General features: G+C 40.1%; 1 protein-coding gene across 10 annotated transcripts in view; it reads left to right on the plus strand.

Moving 5' to 3' along the window:
• The window catches only part of add3a (adducin 3 (gamma) a), an 85,597-nt gene extending 68,492 nt beyond the window's left edge, over positions 1-17,105 (plus strand). For 9 of the 10 annotated variants that reach the window (XM_068320709.1, XM_068320716.1, XM_068320714.1 and 6 more), the window contains 5 exons: positions 178-282; positions 750-836; positions 4,165-4,288; positions 10,665-10,757; positions 14,526-17,105. In XM_068320709.1, coding sequence (XP_068176810.1) covers positions 178-282; positions 750-836; positions 4,165-4,288; positions 10,665-10,757; positions 14,526-14,776 — 660 coding nt within the window. In that variant the 3' untranslated portion in view covers positions 14,777-17,105. The remainder of the gene's footprint in view (positions 1-177; positions 283-749; positions 837-4,164; positions 4,289-10,664; positions 10,758-14,525) is intronic. The other variant, XM_068320715.1, reaches the window with a different exon arrangement.

Genomic DNA, 17,105 nt, shown 5'->3' on the forward strand with positions numbered 1-17,105 from the left:
CCACTTACCACTCAGATCTACAGGCAATTGAACTGATCAATTCATCTGAATTGCATGATTTTGGAGGCGGGAAGGAGGGGAAGACCTACTGTGCCACCATGCCACCCATGCTAGACCATTATTATTTTAAGCAGACAGCTTCAGTCTCACTTGTTTTTATCTGTCTTCCTTGTACAGTGGATGAAAGCAGAGGAGACAGGGACCCCAATCCGCATCGAGGACCCTAATCAGTTTGTCCCACTCAACACAGACCCAAAAGAGGTGCTGCAGAAGAGAAACAAAGTGAGTCAAATTCTTCCCTCTCTCCCTCTCTGTCAGCATGGCTGATTTTACCGTGTGGTTTTGGGCACCATGTGTTCAGAATGCAGAACGGTTAAAATGAACTTTTACTTGCTTTGAAATTAACATGATGAGAACGTTTAAATTTGTAACCATTTGCTATAATATAAAGAGTTTTCCCTCCCAAAATTCAACCATTGACTAATTAAATAAAAAAGAAAAAACACAATGAGATTTATTCCAAGAGATTGTGCTGATTTCTGTCTGGGAAAGGTAAAGTGGTTCTAGGGTAAAATTATAAAACCTGAGAAAAAGATGGCAGTTACAACGAATATACATATAATCAAGGATGTAATACAGGTAACACAATGTACAGTACAGTTCAACATTTCCGAATTGACATTTGACTAATTTTAACTCATTCAAAGTCACTCTTAACACTTGATGACATCATGTCTGTCCAATTACAGATCAGAGAGCAGAACAGGTTAGATGTGACCACATCAGGGCCCCGCTCTCAACATCTTGCAGGCATCCCGGTTGATGTACCACGACAGGTAAGGATTCCTTTGTCTCATGTTCATACCATTTTTAAAAAAGAATCTACATTTATTTGCCTGCGGCATGGTTGGGCAGTGGGTAGCGTTGTCACCGCACAGCAAGGCAGTTACCAGTTCTTGTCCTACTCTGTGCGGAGTTTGCATGTCCTCCCCATGTCTGCGCAGGTCCTCTCCGGGTTCTCCAGCTTCCGCCCACATCCAAAAACATGCACTTCAGACGAATTGGCCAACTTCATATTGCCCTTAGGTGTGCATGTGCATGCTTGTTTGTGTCTGTGTTTTTGCGGTGCATGACTTGCGCACGGAGTGGCCCATGCCTCACGCAGAAGGCATGCAGAACCTGCAGAACCCTGCAATAGCGCAAGAAGCGGGTATTGACAATGAATTTATTTGTAGACTGTTGAATTTTGTTCTGTTGAATCACCAACAGTAGGTTTGAAATAAAAAAGTGATGGGCATTTTCATTTGCCTTTAAATGTTGTAGCAATACATCATAAAAGAGTAAATTTTAATAGAGTTTTCAACTTTATTAAAGAAGTTTTGCATATTAAAATGAAAGATCAACACAAGGAGTAACTGATTTTTAGTTAGTCAAAGTCCTTCTCAGAAGGTTCGTAATTTTGACCTTGATTGTCCAATCCTATGTAAAATGGGTTAATTGAGCCACATCTTTAAAAAGTGTTGCATAGAATTTACAGAAAGTCTACTTACCAACAATTCCAATGTTTTTATTCAAGTTGATTTGCTCAGATTTAGGTTGGATAGAACATTGATGGATATAGCTAAAGCTCACAAAGTATCAAAAACCCACAAGGATGCTGAAAGTGTAATTTATGCTTGTTACAACAAAACAAAAAAGAGTTTTCCTTACATTTGTCATTTTTGTATCTTTCAGGCTTCTTCCTACTTCCAAAAACATGTTTAGATGAATCGGTCAGACCAAATTCTCCATAGATGTGACTTTGTGTGTGTTTGTCTTTCATGTGGCTCCACCATAAGCTAGTGTCTCAACCAGGGTGTACCCCGCCTTTCACCCATAGCCAGCTGGGATAGTCTCCATTAGACCTGTGACCGACTACACAGATGAACTACTGTAGACTGAGACTGTTGTAATCCGCATAAACGGATGTCTTTTTAGTGACACTATTTCACCACTTGGTGGTGACAACATACCACATTGGGACGCTGTAGCATGTGGTCAGACAAACAAAACTAATACCATCAGACTTCATTTTATTATAAACCAAGAGCACCCAACGTAGTCCAAAATCAACGTGTTGACATAACGACTTTGTGTTGGCAAATCATGGATTGTGCTGGGCGGGCATTGTGAAGCCGTAGATGAATGTTAGCAGGCTGACTGGAGAAAGAAAGCTAACTAATGGTGAGATTAGGAAAGGAGCTAACGTTAAAGGAAAAGGCACCTGTCAAAAGAGCAAGTGGTAAAGAAATTTTAGAGAAGTGATAGTTCTGTTAGCTGACTACATGAACAGAACTGTATGTAGTTAGTTAAAGACTGTTTTTGTCAGATGACGAGGAGCATTTTGGATTCTACATCGATTGTCCCATTCCAAACGGAAACCATAGCTGGACAGACTGTTCGTGCTAGCCAGCTAGTTTCACTCAGAGTTCGTTTCCGTTTTCTGTGTCGTTCCTGCTTTTTGGACTCTCTGCTCGAACAGTTATGACACTCTGAAATTATGTTAACTGGGAAGTCCATTTATTGTTATTTCTGCTATTAACATAGTAGATGCCTTACGCCATATTGTTCACAGGATTCCTTCTGGCAGATGCGCCATGATTGGTTGGGCGCTTGATTGACAGGTAGTGGGTTGAGTTGGTGACAGCATGAGACTTTCCAAGTGAGGTTATTCAAATATATAGGCGGGGATGTTGTACAAATGTCAGCATCAAGCATTTTAATGCTGATGGTTTTGTCTTGAAGGATGTGGTGCAGATAAAAGTTCTGGTAAATATGTTTTCTCTAATTATTGCTGTTTGCAGTTTGATGTTTGATTTGACTCTTATGATAGATTGTTCAACACGGACAAAAATGTAACAAATCAGTGTTTCTGTCTATGTTAGTGTTGTGTTTTGTGATCAACACTTTTTAAATAAATTTTCACCATTTTTTTCTGTTTGTGACAGATTCACCCTTTGTGTAGGTTCTTGAAATGAGATGATGGAGTAGTATTGTTTGTATGAAATGTCTACACAAAATAAATCTTAACATCTGTATTTTGTGTGCATATGCATGCCTGAGGCTTTTCATGCATTTATGAATCACATTTTGTACATTTTGATGTGATTTTACTCATGAATGTGTTGACAGTTACTGTGTTAAGTTTGGAGTTAAAGAGGCTCTGATGTAGTTAACTCTTTTCTCTTGTTATGCATGGCCATAATTATCTTTTAGTGAATGATTGAGAATCTCAGTCAAAGTGGCTGTTGGGGACGCTGGGAGGGTGAGAGATTCTGGCGCTCCTGAAGTAAGACAATTAGATCATCTTTTCTCACTATATTTGTTGCTTGGTGACAGAGAGAAAATGATAAAATACGAAAATTGATGTATGTGTGAAAATTACACATGAGAGGACTACAACTTCTATCAAATTTTTAGTGTTGTTCTTGAGTCGTGATAAATAGCTGTAGTTAATCAGATTTTCATCGTCCCCCACTTAAAACTTTTGTCCATTAGAGCTATATCTTCAATCAAAACACAAAACACATTGTGTCTGTGAGGAGAATTTTGCATGAATGACGTATGCAAACCTTTGGAGTAGTTAATTTAAATTGTGAATTTTTTTCATCTTAATTTGTGTCAGTTCCCGGGGTGTGTCCCGCTCTGTACGGAGTTTGCATGTTCTCCCCATGTCAGCATGGGTTCTCTCCAGGTTCTCCAGCTTTCCCCCACCTCCAAAAACATTCACTTCAGGCGAATTGGCCGGTCTTAAATTGCCAGCAGGTATCAGTGTGTGCGTGCGCGATTGTCCATCTATATGTGGCTCTGCGGTGCACTGGCATCACGCCTGAAGGGTACCCTGCTTCACGTCCCAAGTCGACTGGGATAGGCTGCAGTACCCCATAACCCACGACAATGAATAAATGAATAAATTTATGGCCACACACCACACTTGCACACCAATACCTTGCATAAAGATAATGCCACAGTATTGTGGATTTCTTAAAATTAGATCGTAGTTCTAAATACATGACAAATCATGGCCTCAGTTTTATGCATAGAAGTGTTTGGGTGTTATTTTTGGTTAGATTTCAGATTGTGTGCATCCTCTCAAACTAACCCTTCTACTTGTCTCCTCTTTAGCCCTACGTGCCAACAGAGGAGGACCAGATGGTTCCCTTACCTCCCAACCCCTTCAGTGAGCTGTCAGCGAAGGATATGGACGAGTACCACAAGAACGTAGAGAGGAGTCAACTGGGTCTCAGTGGTACGACTCCTACTTACGTGCACACACACGTACACGAATAACTTAAACTTAAAAACTCACATATAAGTTCATTAATTTATGAATGCTCAAAGCTGTGTGGATAACTTGTTCATGCTCAGCTTGCTACTATGTAAAGAACCCCGTCACTCTGAGAGACGTATGGACTGAACACATTGGCACATTATCACGCACATACACACACACACACACACACACACAGAGACACAGTGCTATATACTCAACGTTCTTCATTATTCCTCAGTGTAAGCAGAAGACCAATCCACTCTTTGATGGTTCACTTCACCACAAATTACTAAATGTCCCATTTTATGCTTTTTTAAATTCATGTCATTCAGCTGTCAGATGTCCGACTACACTGTATTTGAAATGTCTTGCCCCACTGATCCGTGGTACTCAAAATCTTCGATTTGAATATTGATCAAATCCCTTCCGGTCCAGACGCTTTATTTAAATGGGTGTGCCTCTAAGCTTTCTCTGTCAACACCCCGTCTTGTGAGGAACTTTCAGTGTGTAGCTGAGCCAAGTCATTGCCACACACTGCTACCTTAGCCTGAACACGAACTCCACCTCGGGGATGACCACGCCCTTATCCAGGGAGAGGACATGTCAATCAAATATGGCTCAGGATACGTCAATAACTCTGTCATCACTTCCGTTGTTACGTCAACCTGTGATAAAACAGATCATTTTGATGCTGTCCAGCCGAAGATTTCTAAAGATTCCAAATATGTATTGATGCAGGAAGCGTTTTTTTTTCCAAATTCTAGGAGTTGGTAGGGTTGGGGAGGATCACTATATATGTATATGTTGAGACTTGAAAAAATGTGTTTTTAATAATGGGAACTCTTTAAGCAGATTTAGGAAAGTCAATCTCTGGAATTGGTTCCAGTTCTCTGTAGCCCCGAGTAGGTATCAAAAATGAATGGATGGTTGGATGTTTTATAGAAGTATTTTCCTCAACGGTTACCCCATTGAGGATAAAGCTATTTAAACCATCCCTAAACCACAACTCTCACCAAACTTTCTAAGCAACAAGACTTTTATTTAAATGTGATCCGATGTCTTATCATTATTCTGCTAGTCTGTTAGTCCAGTCTGTTAGTTATGTTATGATTAAGCTGTACTTTGTGTCTATTGCTAACTTGGAGTAAATTTTAGGAAATTTAAGCCAGACTCGAACTATTAATTTCCTACTTTTAACTTTTGTAAAGCAACTCGCCTGTTTGTTACATCAACATTTTAGTGAGTCAGTAAAGGCATGACTCCAATGGTCAGCTTTGATGATGTCTTGTTGAAGCCTGTTAAAGCCTTTAACAGTCACAGTCTGGCATTTTTAATTAAGAAGTATTGAAAGTTTAAACTGTTCAAACTAAATCGGACACCCTTAAAACTTGAAACTGGCCCACATTCTTGTGAATTCTTGATTTGCATTTTGATCATTATGAATTTGTTTTGTGCGCCGGTCAGTCTTTTCTTCGGATCTACAGTGTGCCCTCGCGCATTCGCGCATTAACACTCGCAATTCCACCTCATCGCGGATTTTTGGTAGGCAGTCACGTGATACCGTACACACATTCTATTGGCTGACGGAATCTGGAAGTGCGCTTCATTTCGTGAGTCTCGGACTTTTGTGAGACACAAAAGTGCTTTAAAGAGTCAATAAGAGTGTGGGAAAAGGTAATATAGATAGAAGGTGGTTTAATATCAGTATGGGGAGGATTCATAAACATTTAAAGTACCGTAAATAAAGAGATAAATCTTGATCGCAGATTCCTTAATTGCGTGTGGTTCCTGGAACTTATTAACTGCAAAGAACGAGGGCACACTGTATACATATTATCCAAGGTCTTTTCCATCTGTTTTGAATTTTACTATTACTCCTACAATTTAATCTGGGATTAATAAAGTATCTATCTATCTATCTATCTATCTATCTATCTATCTATCTATCTATCTATCTATCTATCTATCTATCTATCTATCTATCAATACCTATTCACACACTCTTTGTGGTATCACTTAAAAAACATACTCATAATATAACTTTTCATGCAAAGACCTGTCATGGTCTCCACTGCTCCCTCCTTGTAGGCCAATATCACGCACAGAATATTCAATGCTAATCATATTAGCCTTATGGCCCACTGCATTTTGTGAAAAAGAAAAACCAATGGTGAACAGACAGCAAAGGGGGCTGTCCACTTATTGTGTACAGGCCCCTGCCAAATTTTTTACTATTATGATTATTCACATCCTCACCCTCACATCTTCGTGCATGTTTAAAGGATTATACCAGTGCTCTTGCAAAAAATACACACACTTGCAAAAATATTTTGCAAGTGTGAGTGAATGTGTGTCTGTCTTTGTGTGTTATGGTTTATAACATAAGATGACAAACTAACAGACAGAAGGTCTTCACACCTACCACGTGAGCGGACCTTGTTGCCATGACACTGCCTCCACAGCCCCATGAATCCCCAGTTACCAATCTGGAAACAAGCTGTAGACCGTCTGCAGTGTTCTAATATGTGCCACACAGACACACACATGCATGCACACACAACCACGCACATATAAATGCACAGGTTTAACCATGGATTAGTGGTGTCATGCCCCGTACATGTTTTCAGTCGTTCGATCATTTGTGCAATTGTAAAATGAAAGGCTTATACTGATTTAATATCAACTCGATCAGGGGTTGGCAACCTAAAACCTTCAAAAAGCCAAATTGGTCCAACGAAATTCAAACCTGCCGGGAGCCACATAAAATTATAAGCCTAGATTTGCTGATTGTGTGTCCTTGTCTTTGCGAACAAAAGCATGTCTTTAATTTTCTGTATTATCTCTGTTTTGTTTTCGATATTTCAATGAATGAATCCTTCATGTAATCACCATCTGTGAATGGTTTTCCACATTTTATTATCTCTTGGGTTACAACAAAATTAGCAGCAGTATTGGAGTTTGGAGATGTAATCCACTTAACAAATATATCTTTGCGCTCCTCTAATTTCTCCAGTCATACTGCAATCGCATAAACATGCAGGCAATCCTTTCGAATCAGCAACAAAAGCAAATGATTCAGTCCATTCTTCCTTGAATCCTCTGTTCTCATCAGCTATCGTTCTCTTCACCCCTTCGGGATCCATGGCCCATCACACATCCGTCTGTTAGTTTACACCAGCCACCCACCAACGTGTGTCGCAGGCTATGACACAATTCTTTGTTGACAGAAATGATGATATGTAGGCCTCATGTAATCATATTCAAAATGGTTTTTTTTGTAAAGATTTTTAGCTATGAGTAGAATATCTGTCTCTTTTTTCTTATCAGTATTTTTTTGTGTGTGTGATCTCCAGTGAGCCGCAAGGTAGAGGCTAAAGAGCCTTATGTGGCTCATGAGCCGACCCCTGGACTAGATAATATCAACTTTATGGACGCAACACCTGTTAGGTATATATTAGGTATACAGTATATTACAATAATGTTCTATTCACTGTACATGGGGTGGGGGTAGCAGTTCAGTCCACTAGGACTTGGCTTGATAACCAGAGGGTGGCTGGTTCAAGAGTACTTGAGACCAAAATTATGGAGAGAGAACTGGTGGTTAGAGAGATGTCCGCTCACCTCCTGACCACTGCCAAGGAGCCCCTAAGCAAGGCATCGAATCCTACAAGCTCCTCATAGGGCACTACGTGGCTGCCCACAAATCCACCATCCCTCCATGTATTTATACATATACCACCCGTGTGTGTGTTTGTGTGTGTGTAAGAAGATATCGAAGGAACTGAGATGTACAACAAACAGACACTTGGAAAACAAATGGGCTGCATGGTTGAGTTAACAGAAGAAAAGCATTACTATGCCACAAAATGTCATGCTTACAATGTGCTAAAAATTCTAGAGACAAGACTCAAAATTGCTGGAACAAAATCGTTTGGGGTGATGAGACCAAAATTTAACTTCTGATCACAACCATTAATGTTACATTCAGAGAGGAGTCAACAAGACCTATGGTGAATGGTACGCCATTCCTTCTGTGAAACATGAAGGTGGATTGCTGATGTTTTGGGGAGGTGTGAGCTACAAAGGCACGGGAAACCTTAAAATTGATGTCAGCATGAATGCAGCATGCTATCAAAAATAGTAGAGGAAAATGTGCACTCATCAGCCCAGAAGCTACACATAGGACATACTTGGATATTTCAACATAATGATCCAAAACACAAAGCCAAGTTGACATGTCAATGACTACAGCAGAACATAGTGAACGTTCAGGAGTCATTTTTGTAATTTTTGTTTTCATTCTGATTTGAAAAGAGGAAGCACGGCTGCTTGATTTATAAAAATGGCTTCACCGAAGCACTAACCATGACTGCTCTGAAAAATGGCTATGATACCATAAATTCTGTCAGGGTATGTAAACTTAAACTAATTTGAATGCAAATGCTAAGACAGACGGTAAACTTTGTAGTTTCTAAGGAGACCAAATAAGTGCTAGTTGGCTCACTACTACATTTTTTCCTTGAAAGCTTACATTCAGTGCATTCAGATGCTTTGCTACGTCAACCAAAAAATATATATATATACAGGTCGGCTATTTATTCTTTGTTTGACAGTTTTAGCCCATTTACTAACAAGTCTGCCATCCAAGTGTGCAATCATTATTTTTTTATGCATTAGGAGTCAGAACCCGTCACTGGAGTCATCACTCCAGAGATCTCTGAAGATGTTTGCAGCCCACACTTAGCTTTCCAAATGAACTTTGTCTGACCCTTCAACTAGAATATTGACAGTGAAGCTGCAGCTTCAGGAAAGGTGATCATTATATTTTTAGACTGAAAGCTGAAATAACTGTTTGCCTGATTTGTCATGAGAGTGTTTCATGGTTACCACTTATACTGTTAATACTTGTACATGCTAATACATATGTTAAGCAGTCATTTTTCAGAAATTGCAGAAACTGAAATACAGTTTGACTATGGAGACGTAATATATCACATGACGACTAAGTAACTCCCATCTACGTGGCATTTTGCACATCTACCACTGCTCTCCAGCCAGACCTGCCATAAGAACTAAGATACAGAGCTCAGTTTAACTCTTCACATCATTGTCAGTGATTTATCTCTTGTTTTATTATCAGAGCAAAATATCTTATCACACAGAGTTGTATTTTGCAGTATTCTATGTGCCCTGTTGTGCTCATCTGAATGCTTGCATATGTTAACTCCATTGTTCATTCCATATAAATAAAAATCCCCACCTATATATTTGAATCAGCTCACTTGAAAACCTCACACTGTCACGCTTCTGGCGTCTACCCAGAAGTTTGGGCCGCTAGCAGAGTTAGCTCTGGTCTTCACAGTTTTCCATGTCTCTCACTTACGGAGACGTTTTGGCTTACTCAAACATAGCAGTTTATATTCTTTGATTGTGCCGGACCTCACGTTGTTGTGTGGGGAACGTCAACGCTTTATTCACCAGGACAAAACTCACAAAGCCAGTGTCTACCCATATGGCCGGACAGTAATGCCGAAGCGGCCTTTGTCTTCACGTTCGTCTCAGACACAGCAGTTTGTTTTCTTATGACAGCGAATAAAAAAAAGAAAAGTGTTATTGTTTTATCATGGAATTTCCTGAAATAACAGAACATGCATTTGTGTCTGATTGTTTTCAATATTGTCATCAAGGACTGTTGCCCTTGGACACATTATCCATTATTGGTTCACATTATCAAATCTTATAGTCCTGTAATTGCTGAGCTTGCAGCCCTTTCAGCGTACTGTTCAGGAAATATGTCCAATTGTGAGGATGTCTGTGATGATTCCCATCCATCAAGACCAAAGTTGCCCAAAGATGTTTACTCGACTTGTAGAAAGTTCCATGAAGACGTTTCAGTTCTCTTCCAAGAAGCTTCTTCAGTTCTTTCCAGTTCCTTAGAAGTGAAGAAGGCTTTTGGAAGAGAGGCGAAACGTCTTGAAGGCACTTTCTACAAATCCTGTGGGTTGATTTACGCCTTTGGATAATTGTGAGGATTTTAAAACGCAAAAAAAAATGTTGCAATACCTACTTAACTCTCTTGTGAAACTCATAAAAATGGCTTTTACAATGATTTTGGAAATGTCGTGTGAAAGAAGCTAGGCATGGCCTCATTCTAACATGTGTGCTACCGCTAATCTTTCCAACCCTCCCCCCACTCTCCCCTCCCCTTCTGACACTTCATCCTAAATCCTGCCTTCCTGTCCAACCCCCATTTCGCTCACTCCTGCTGTCCTTCAACTACTTCCATCCTCTACATCACTCTACAATCTTTTAATCCATGCCTCATCCCACCTCCATCCTACCCTGCCTGCAGATGGAGAGCACGAACTAACTTCCGATGATGGCTCAAGCCTGTCTCGGTCTCTTTCTCTCACCCAGTCTCCGCAAAGCACTCCAGCTAAGGAAGGTAACAATTACAGTACTCCGAGAGATACACTTGTTCACTGTTTTGTTTTGTGTTTGTTTGAAGTCTTGCATGAAAAACACATAAAAAGGCTAATTAAATAAATCTGAGTATACATGGTCTAACATAATACGTTCAATGATATTGTACTGCACCAATTTTTTGTGATATAACTTATCCATCTAAGGCTGCATGGTGGTGCAGTGGGTAGCACTGTCGCCGCACAGCAAGGCAGTGCCAGGTTTGAGTCCCGGTTCAGTGCGGCGTTTGTATGTTCTGCCCGTGTCTGTGTGGGTTCTCTCCAGGTTCCTCCAAAAGCGCTTCAGGTTAATTGGCCGGCCCCAAATTGACTGTAGGTATGACTGTGTGCGTGCATGTTTGTCTGCGTCTCTGTGTGGCTCTGTGGCGCACTGGCGTTGCGCCCGGAGTTTCTCCCGCCTCACACCCTTAGCCAGCTGGGATAGGCTCCAGCTCCCCGTGACCCGCGACAGCGGATGAGCGATAAGCGGTTCTGAAAATGAATGAATGAACTTTTGTTCCAGAAGTGAGGAACAAAAATTTAAAGCACATGTGACTTAAATAAAATGTGAGAACCAAATATGTGGCCGGTCAGAAAAGGCCAGTATGACAAGGGGTCTGTAATGATTGCGCATTCTGGGATATGCAACACTTCAGAGGTGGCCATTAAATTCAAACTTTTTTGAAGCAAGAAAGACTTAATTCCCATTCTATTTTAAAAATACAGTGTGCCCTCGTGCATTCACGCATCAACACTCGCGACTTTATTTCATCGCAGATTTTTGGTAGGCAGTCATAAATGTTGAAATTACTGTAAATAATAAGATAAATAGTTTGTCGCTCTATTGCGGAATTCGTTAATCGCTTGTGGTTCCTGGAACGCATTAACTGCAATGAAGTAGGGCGCTCTGTATCCAACTTTATTATTTTTTGTCTATTTGGCACGATGTTAAAGCTCACTTTGGAAATAATCATTTGTTCATTTTGTTGCAGTGTTTTATCGGAACATGATATGATTTGTATGCCTGTACAATGAGACTGAGGCTCGAGGCAAGACATGAGTTAATGTAGCTTAGCTTAGCTATTGGCATGAATCAAATAACTGATGACTAACACCTATAAAACATATGAATTACTGTCTAATATATCTCATAGTTTATTATACAAAAGAAATGTTAAAATGATCATTTCTAATTGTTATTTTTTGTAACTATGTCACACAATAAGCAGATTTTTTGTCTTCCAAGTAATTCTTTATTTTACGCTAAATACCCTGCTGACTTTAGCAACTCTCATACATTTGTATGGTGTCAATTTAATAACCACTAACTTAGTGTGTTTCTTGTGTAAAACCTCTCAGACCTGGAGACTAATTATCCGGCCTTGTCCTGATGACACATCCCATGATTTATGCAATCAGGGTCTGCATTGCTGCCAACAAGGCCACAGTCTCATATCTATTGATATAGAAATCTTATGTCTTAGATTTGATGCTGGTTTGTGAGCCCCCATAAGAGAGACAGATTACTGGAGCCTCTGTACAAGTTACAAAAAAATAAGTGAGATTGACTTCCTCTCAGCTTCTCTCCTGCACAAGCCACATGAGTAACAATTAACCTAGCAAAGTACTTTAACCAACTCAGGGGACCCATGTTTTCTGACACCCACTCTGGGAGTTCAGCTGGTTGTTCTGTTCAAATTACAGTACAGGATTTCCTTTGTGAGTTGTTTCATAATGTTTCTCTGTCTTAGCTGTATACACGTGCGTGTGCATATGTGTGAGGGTGTGTGTGTGGGTATATGTTTTAAAATAAAAATAAAACTTCACCCGTTTCCATGTTTAGCACAGAAACCCAAAGCAGATGCCCTGCTTACTTCGATTTGCATTGGCAACGCAGAGAAAAAGATCTGACAATAGTAGACCTGTTATATGTACAGTCACTGAAAGGAGGCCAGACTCTATGAGCCATCAGGTCACTGGAGTTTTAGGAAAAGGTGTTACAAAACATGTAGAGGACACAGAAACGGGGACAGCTTGTCTGTTGGTGAAAAGAGGAAAAGGAGCATACAGTAATATAAGTCCTGGAGGGACAGAAAATCCTCAACTTTTCAAAATGGCCCTAAATGTGACATTTGGGGCCAGTTTTCTCTAAATGTGACTTTTAGGGAATGAACACAAAAACATGAGTGCCTATAAAATATTCTGCAGTCAAATGCAAGCTTAAAATGTGGACTGTGTTCTTCTTTTAAGCATGATGTGTTGTAGTTTTTTGTACTTAATCCTTTTCAAACATGTTTCTCACTTTTGTGGGGCGATCCCAAGGTGTTTCCAGGCCAACCGAGATGCAAGATCTCTTAATCAATTCTTGTGTCACTCTGGGTTTACTCCCAAATGGACATGCCTAGAACACCTCCTTTGGAAGGTATCCTGGGCCATCCTCACCAGATGCTCTGTGTATTAACAGGCATTTTTCTGTGACAACAGAACAACAGATAAACCAGACAACAGTCAGAACCTATTCCCCAATCTGGAATTGCAGGGAAACAACTCTTTCATCTTCTGAGAGTGGGGGAGCTACAACTAAGCCCACACCAGCCTTCCACCTCCCACCCAGTGCACCTCCAGCAAAATGGAGATCTGTCGAGACTTGTCTCAGAGTTGTGCTCAGAGGTGAGGCCGACTACACCTAGTCGGAACTTCTCAACTTTACCCACCAGAAAGGTGACTCTCCATGTCTCTGTAGCTGAGTTCTGCAACCAGGGATTGGACTTCCATGGCACTTACCTGTTACTGCTGCCTAACCCACACTGGACCAAATCCCTGTGGCTCCTCCTATGGAGGGTGGATCCACAAGAGGATATACCTATGTTCCTTATTTGGATTGAGCCTGACCAGACCCCATTGGTGACAATCCATTAACCAGAGCCCGCTGGAAGGACCCTTCCCCACCTGTCTCCAGGGTGGGTTTCCAGTATCCCTTCAGGACAACTACAATAGTACTTGTCCTTGCAGTTATGGATCTTTTTGACTGCACTTTGTCTGATCTTTCACTTAGAATCAGTTTGCCATGGGAGACCCTACCAGGGGCACATTACAATTGCAAAATCCCCAGAAAACACCGCTTCTAGGATTGTAGGAGTACTCAAGCCCCTCCACCACTGTAAGGTGGCGGTTGACAAAGGGTGTGTTGACAAACATTCAACTTAATTAATAGACATGATGCATCAAGGCAGATGGTGGTTGACTTTTCAAAAAGGATGGAAATGGCTAAAGTGAATACTTTCTTACAGAAGAGGCAGGAACATAGGGTGACCTATGTCACCTAGAGGACGAAATGGTGGAAGCTGAAAAAGGAAGAGTGTTGCATGACTTTCAGGAAGGAGTTAAATCAGGCTCTGGATGGTCATGAGGTGCTTCCAGATGAGTGAACAACTACAGCTAATGTGATCAGGGAGACAAGTAGCCCACCAGCTCTCAGGCTATCTGTTCTATCTACTCTTGTACTTTTTATTTGTTTAGATGAACGTCTCTCCTTAGTTGAATCTTTCTTTAGATTGTCTTGTTGTGTAGTATATGTCCTGTACTGTCAGTGTTGTTCTCTTGTGTGTTTATCTTGCATTTATGTGCATTTATGTCTGTGAGCAAAAGATATACACAATTTTCTCCAGGTTTAATACAGTGTTTGTCTGTTTCTGTCTGTCTTCTCTTTCAAGTATGCTGCCCACACTAACTTGTTGCACTCTCTGTCTCAGAGAATCATAGGGGCCTCATGAACGGCAAAGACAGCCACGCTGATGTGGATGATCACATGTCCAAGGGCATCAAACAGCTGACCACCAGTGTGGAGAGTGTGGAGATCACAGTGCACTCCGGTGAGAAGATTGAAGAGGCACTGTCACCCGAGAGCTCTCCCTCCAAATCACCCAATACCAAGAAGAAGAAGAAGTTCCGCACTCCATCCTTCCTGAAGAAGAACAAAAAGAGAGAGAAGACAGAGGTGTGAGAGAAGACAGGCAGTAGGAGAAAGGCAGGCAGGAGGACCGGAGGAATAGGGGTGCCTCCCACTTTTTTCTTTAATATCTGTTTTTATCTTGACTTTTCTGTAATATCCTTATTTGTTTTTTATTTGAAACATTTTACAAAAAGTTTATGTTGAAATGGAACGAGAAAAAATTAAATGAAAAAAACTAATTGGTTTGTGCACAAAAACAATCTACAGAAAGCTTAGAAGATATGAAGCGTCACTGAGACCAACTAAATCCTGAATAACTGGCTCCCACTATGTTTTCTGGGCTGAAAACAGAACTTGAAACTACCTTGAGCATTTCCTCTCAAAAGGCATTTCTATTGAAGAACTGGATTACAACATTAGTGTAGCAAAACTGTGCAAGTTAACAGTAAAACCTTTTTTTTTCAAAACCCTTACCCCTCAGTGCATAAACTCATGATGAAATTTGATGTCACACTGGAAAACAGGTCTTAGCAAAACAGCCAAAGGGTTTGTTTTATATACTGTGAGAAGGGCTTTTTCTTATGGTTCTCATACTCTTGGCTTTTTAAAGCATAGTCCAGACAGAATCTTCAGCTGATTGAGGTTGAACTACACATGAGTTTAAGGACCACTAGACTGGACACAATAATGAGCATGGTGGCTAGCAATATATCCCAACTAAGTTAACATCATCTCAAAAAAACTGTCAACTTGGCAAAAATATTTATGTATCATAGTTGAAGAGAAATGACAACATTTCTCCTCATCTGAATATGTTTTGCCAAACTATATGCAAGAAAATAAGAAACAATTTAATTAAGCAAAGCGTTGTGTCTACTTTGCCATCTCATGAATTGTTTCTTAAAGGCTACAAATTTGGTAAAATAGAAATCTGTTTTGTACTCATTTCTACACTTATAGAATAAAGATGTTATGCATGTTGTCTCTTTTTTGAAAGAAGCTATATTCTGTAGTGACACCTGATTGCTCAATTTAATCTTCAGAGTAAATTTACCATATAACGCAGGTATATGAAAACTGGATATGTTGACTATAGATTTTTATCCATGTATATTTTTATTACGCACCTTTTTGTGATATGTAACACATTTTAGTTACAGAGGTTTTCACCAGTGAAGGAGATTGTGATGTATTTGCTCAACAGATATGCAAGTTGCATGTTATGCAAGGCATGGTGTCAGGACAGTCAGGACCAGCAAGTGAGTTGAAGGCAGAATATTGTCCCACTGATATTTCTTGAAAAATGATTTCATCTTTTTAACTCAACCAATTTTTTTTTAAATCACAGCCAGTGCAGTGCTGATATACATCAAGCTATCTACAGTAGCCAGAATACATGAGATTTGTAGTGTATAGCTGCAACATCATTGCTGTGTCTGTTTTTAAAGCCATACGGGATCATTTTTTCCTCTGTTGTTTTTAATGAAACAAGAATGTAAATTCTTGTTTGCCAGCTCAGGCATCAAGGCCCTAACTTTAAATAATCCCTGTGACTGCATAGACACCACTCAGGCTCCCAAAACCGTACTTTGTTGTGGTAGTTTTTTCTGCAGCATCTACACTTTTTCCACATAATGTCTTTTAATTTCTCTTGAAACTGGAACAGTAAAAAGAGTTCATGTGAACATTTTATTTTCATTTTATAGAACTGCAAGCCCCGTCATTTCCCCTCATGTAATTTTTCTTGTAAACACTTCCTTGTTTGTGTCAGATGACCCTCGATTGAACTCTGTAAAGCCAAAGTGTAATGGTTTGCAACATGTCCTCCCCCTGCAGTTTAACAAGATGAACCAATATCCCGGCTAGCAATGTGAAGTATCAGGGGGTGGTGTGGGGGGTGGGGGGCAAAGAGCCTAGATCACACGACTGAAAGACAGAGCAGTATAGTGTGAGCTTGAAAGTAGTGCATATGTGTAATAGAATTGAGGACCAGGGGGTAAGGCTGTTCTTTTCACTCAGTCTTTTTGTCTTTCATACATTACTCCTGAAAAGCCTTTCTTCTTCCATTTTTATTGCAGTACACTTAATTATTTTTTAGATATCAAAGAGCACTAGGTTTTGTAATAAAAATTTTAAGAGCATACATCGCTCCCTGACTGTGCTTTGCACCATTTTTCCCTCTTTTGAGTTTGCACCTTGCTTTAGGAAATCTCGTCTATCTACCTTTTGTCTGCTTAAAAAAGAGAATGCTTTGGCATGCAAGAATGAGCCAAGCTACTTTACGACCTGTGAAATCCCTATATAAATGTTATATAATAGAGTTGCTTTTAGATGTATTGCTAATCAATGAAATTCACAAATAAATTGGTATTTTAAGAAA

The sequence above is a fragment of the Antennarius striatus genome, chromosome 8, assembly GCF_040054535.1.
Source record: "Antennarius striatus isolate MH-2024 chromosome 8, ASM4005453v1, whole genome shotgun sequence".
NCBI classification, from domain to species: Eukaryota; Metazoa; Chordata; class Actinopteri; order Lophiiformes; family Antennariidae; genus Antennarius; species Antennarius striatus.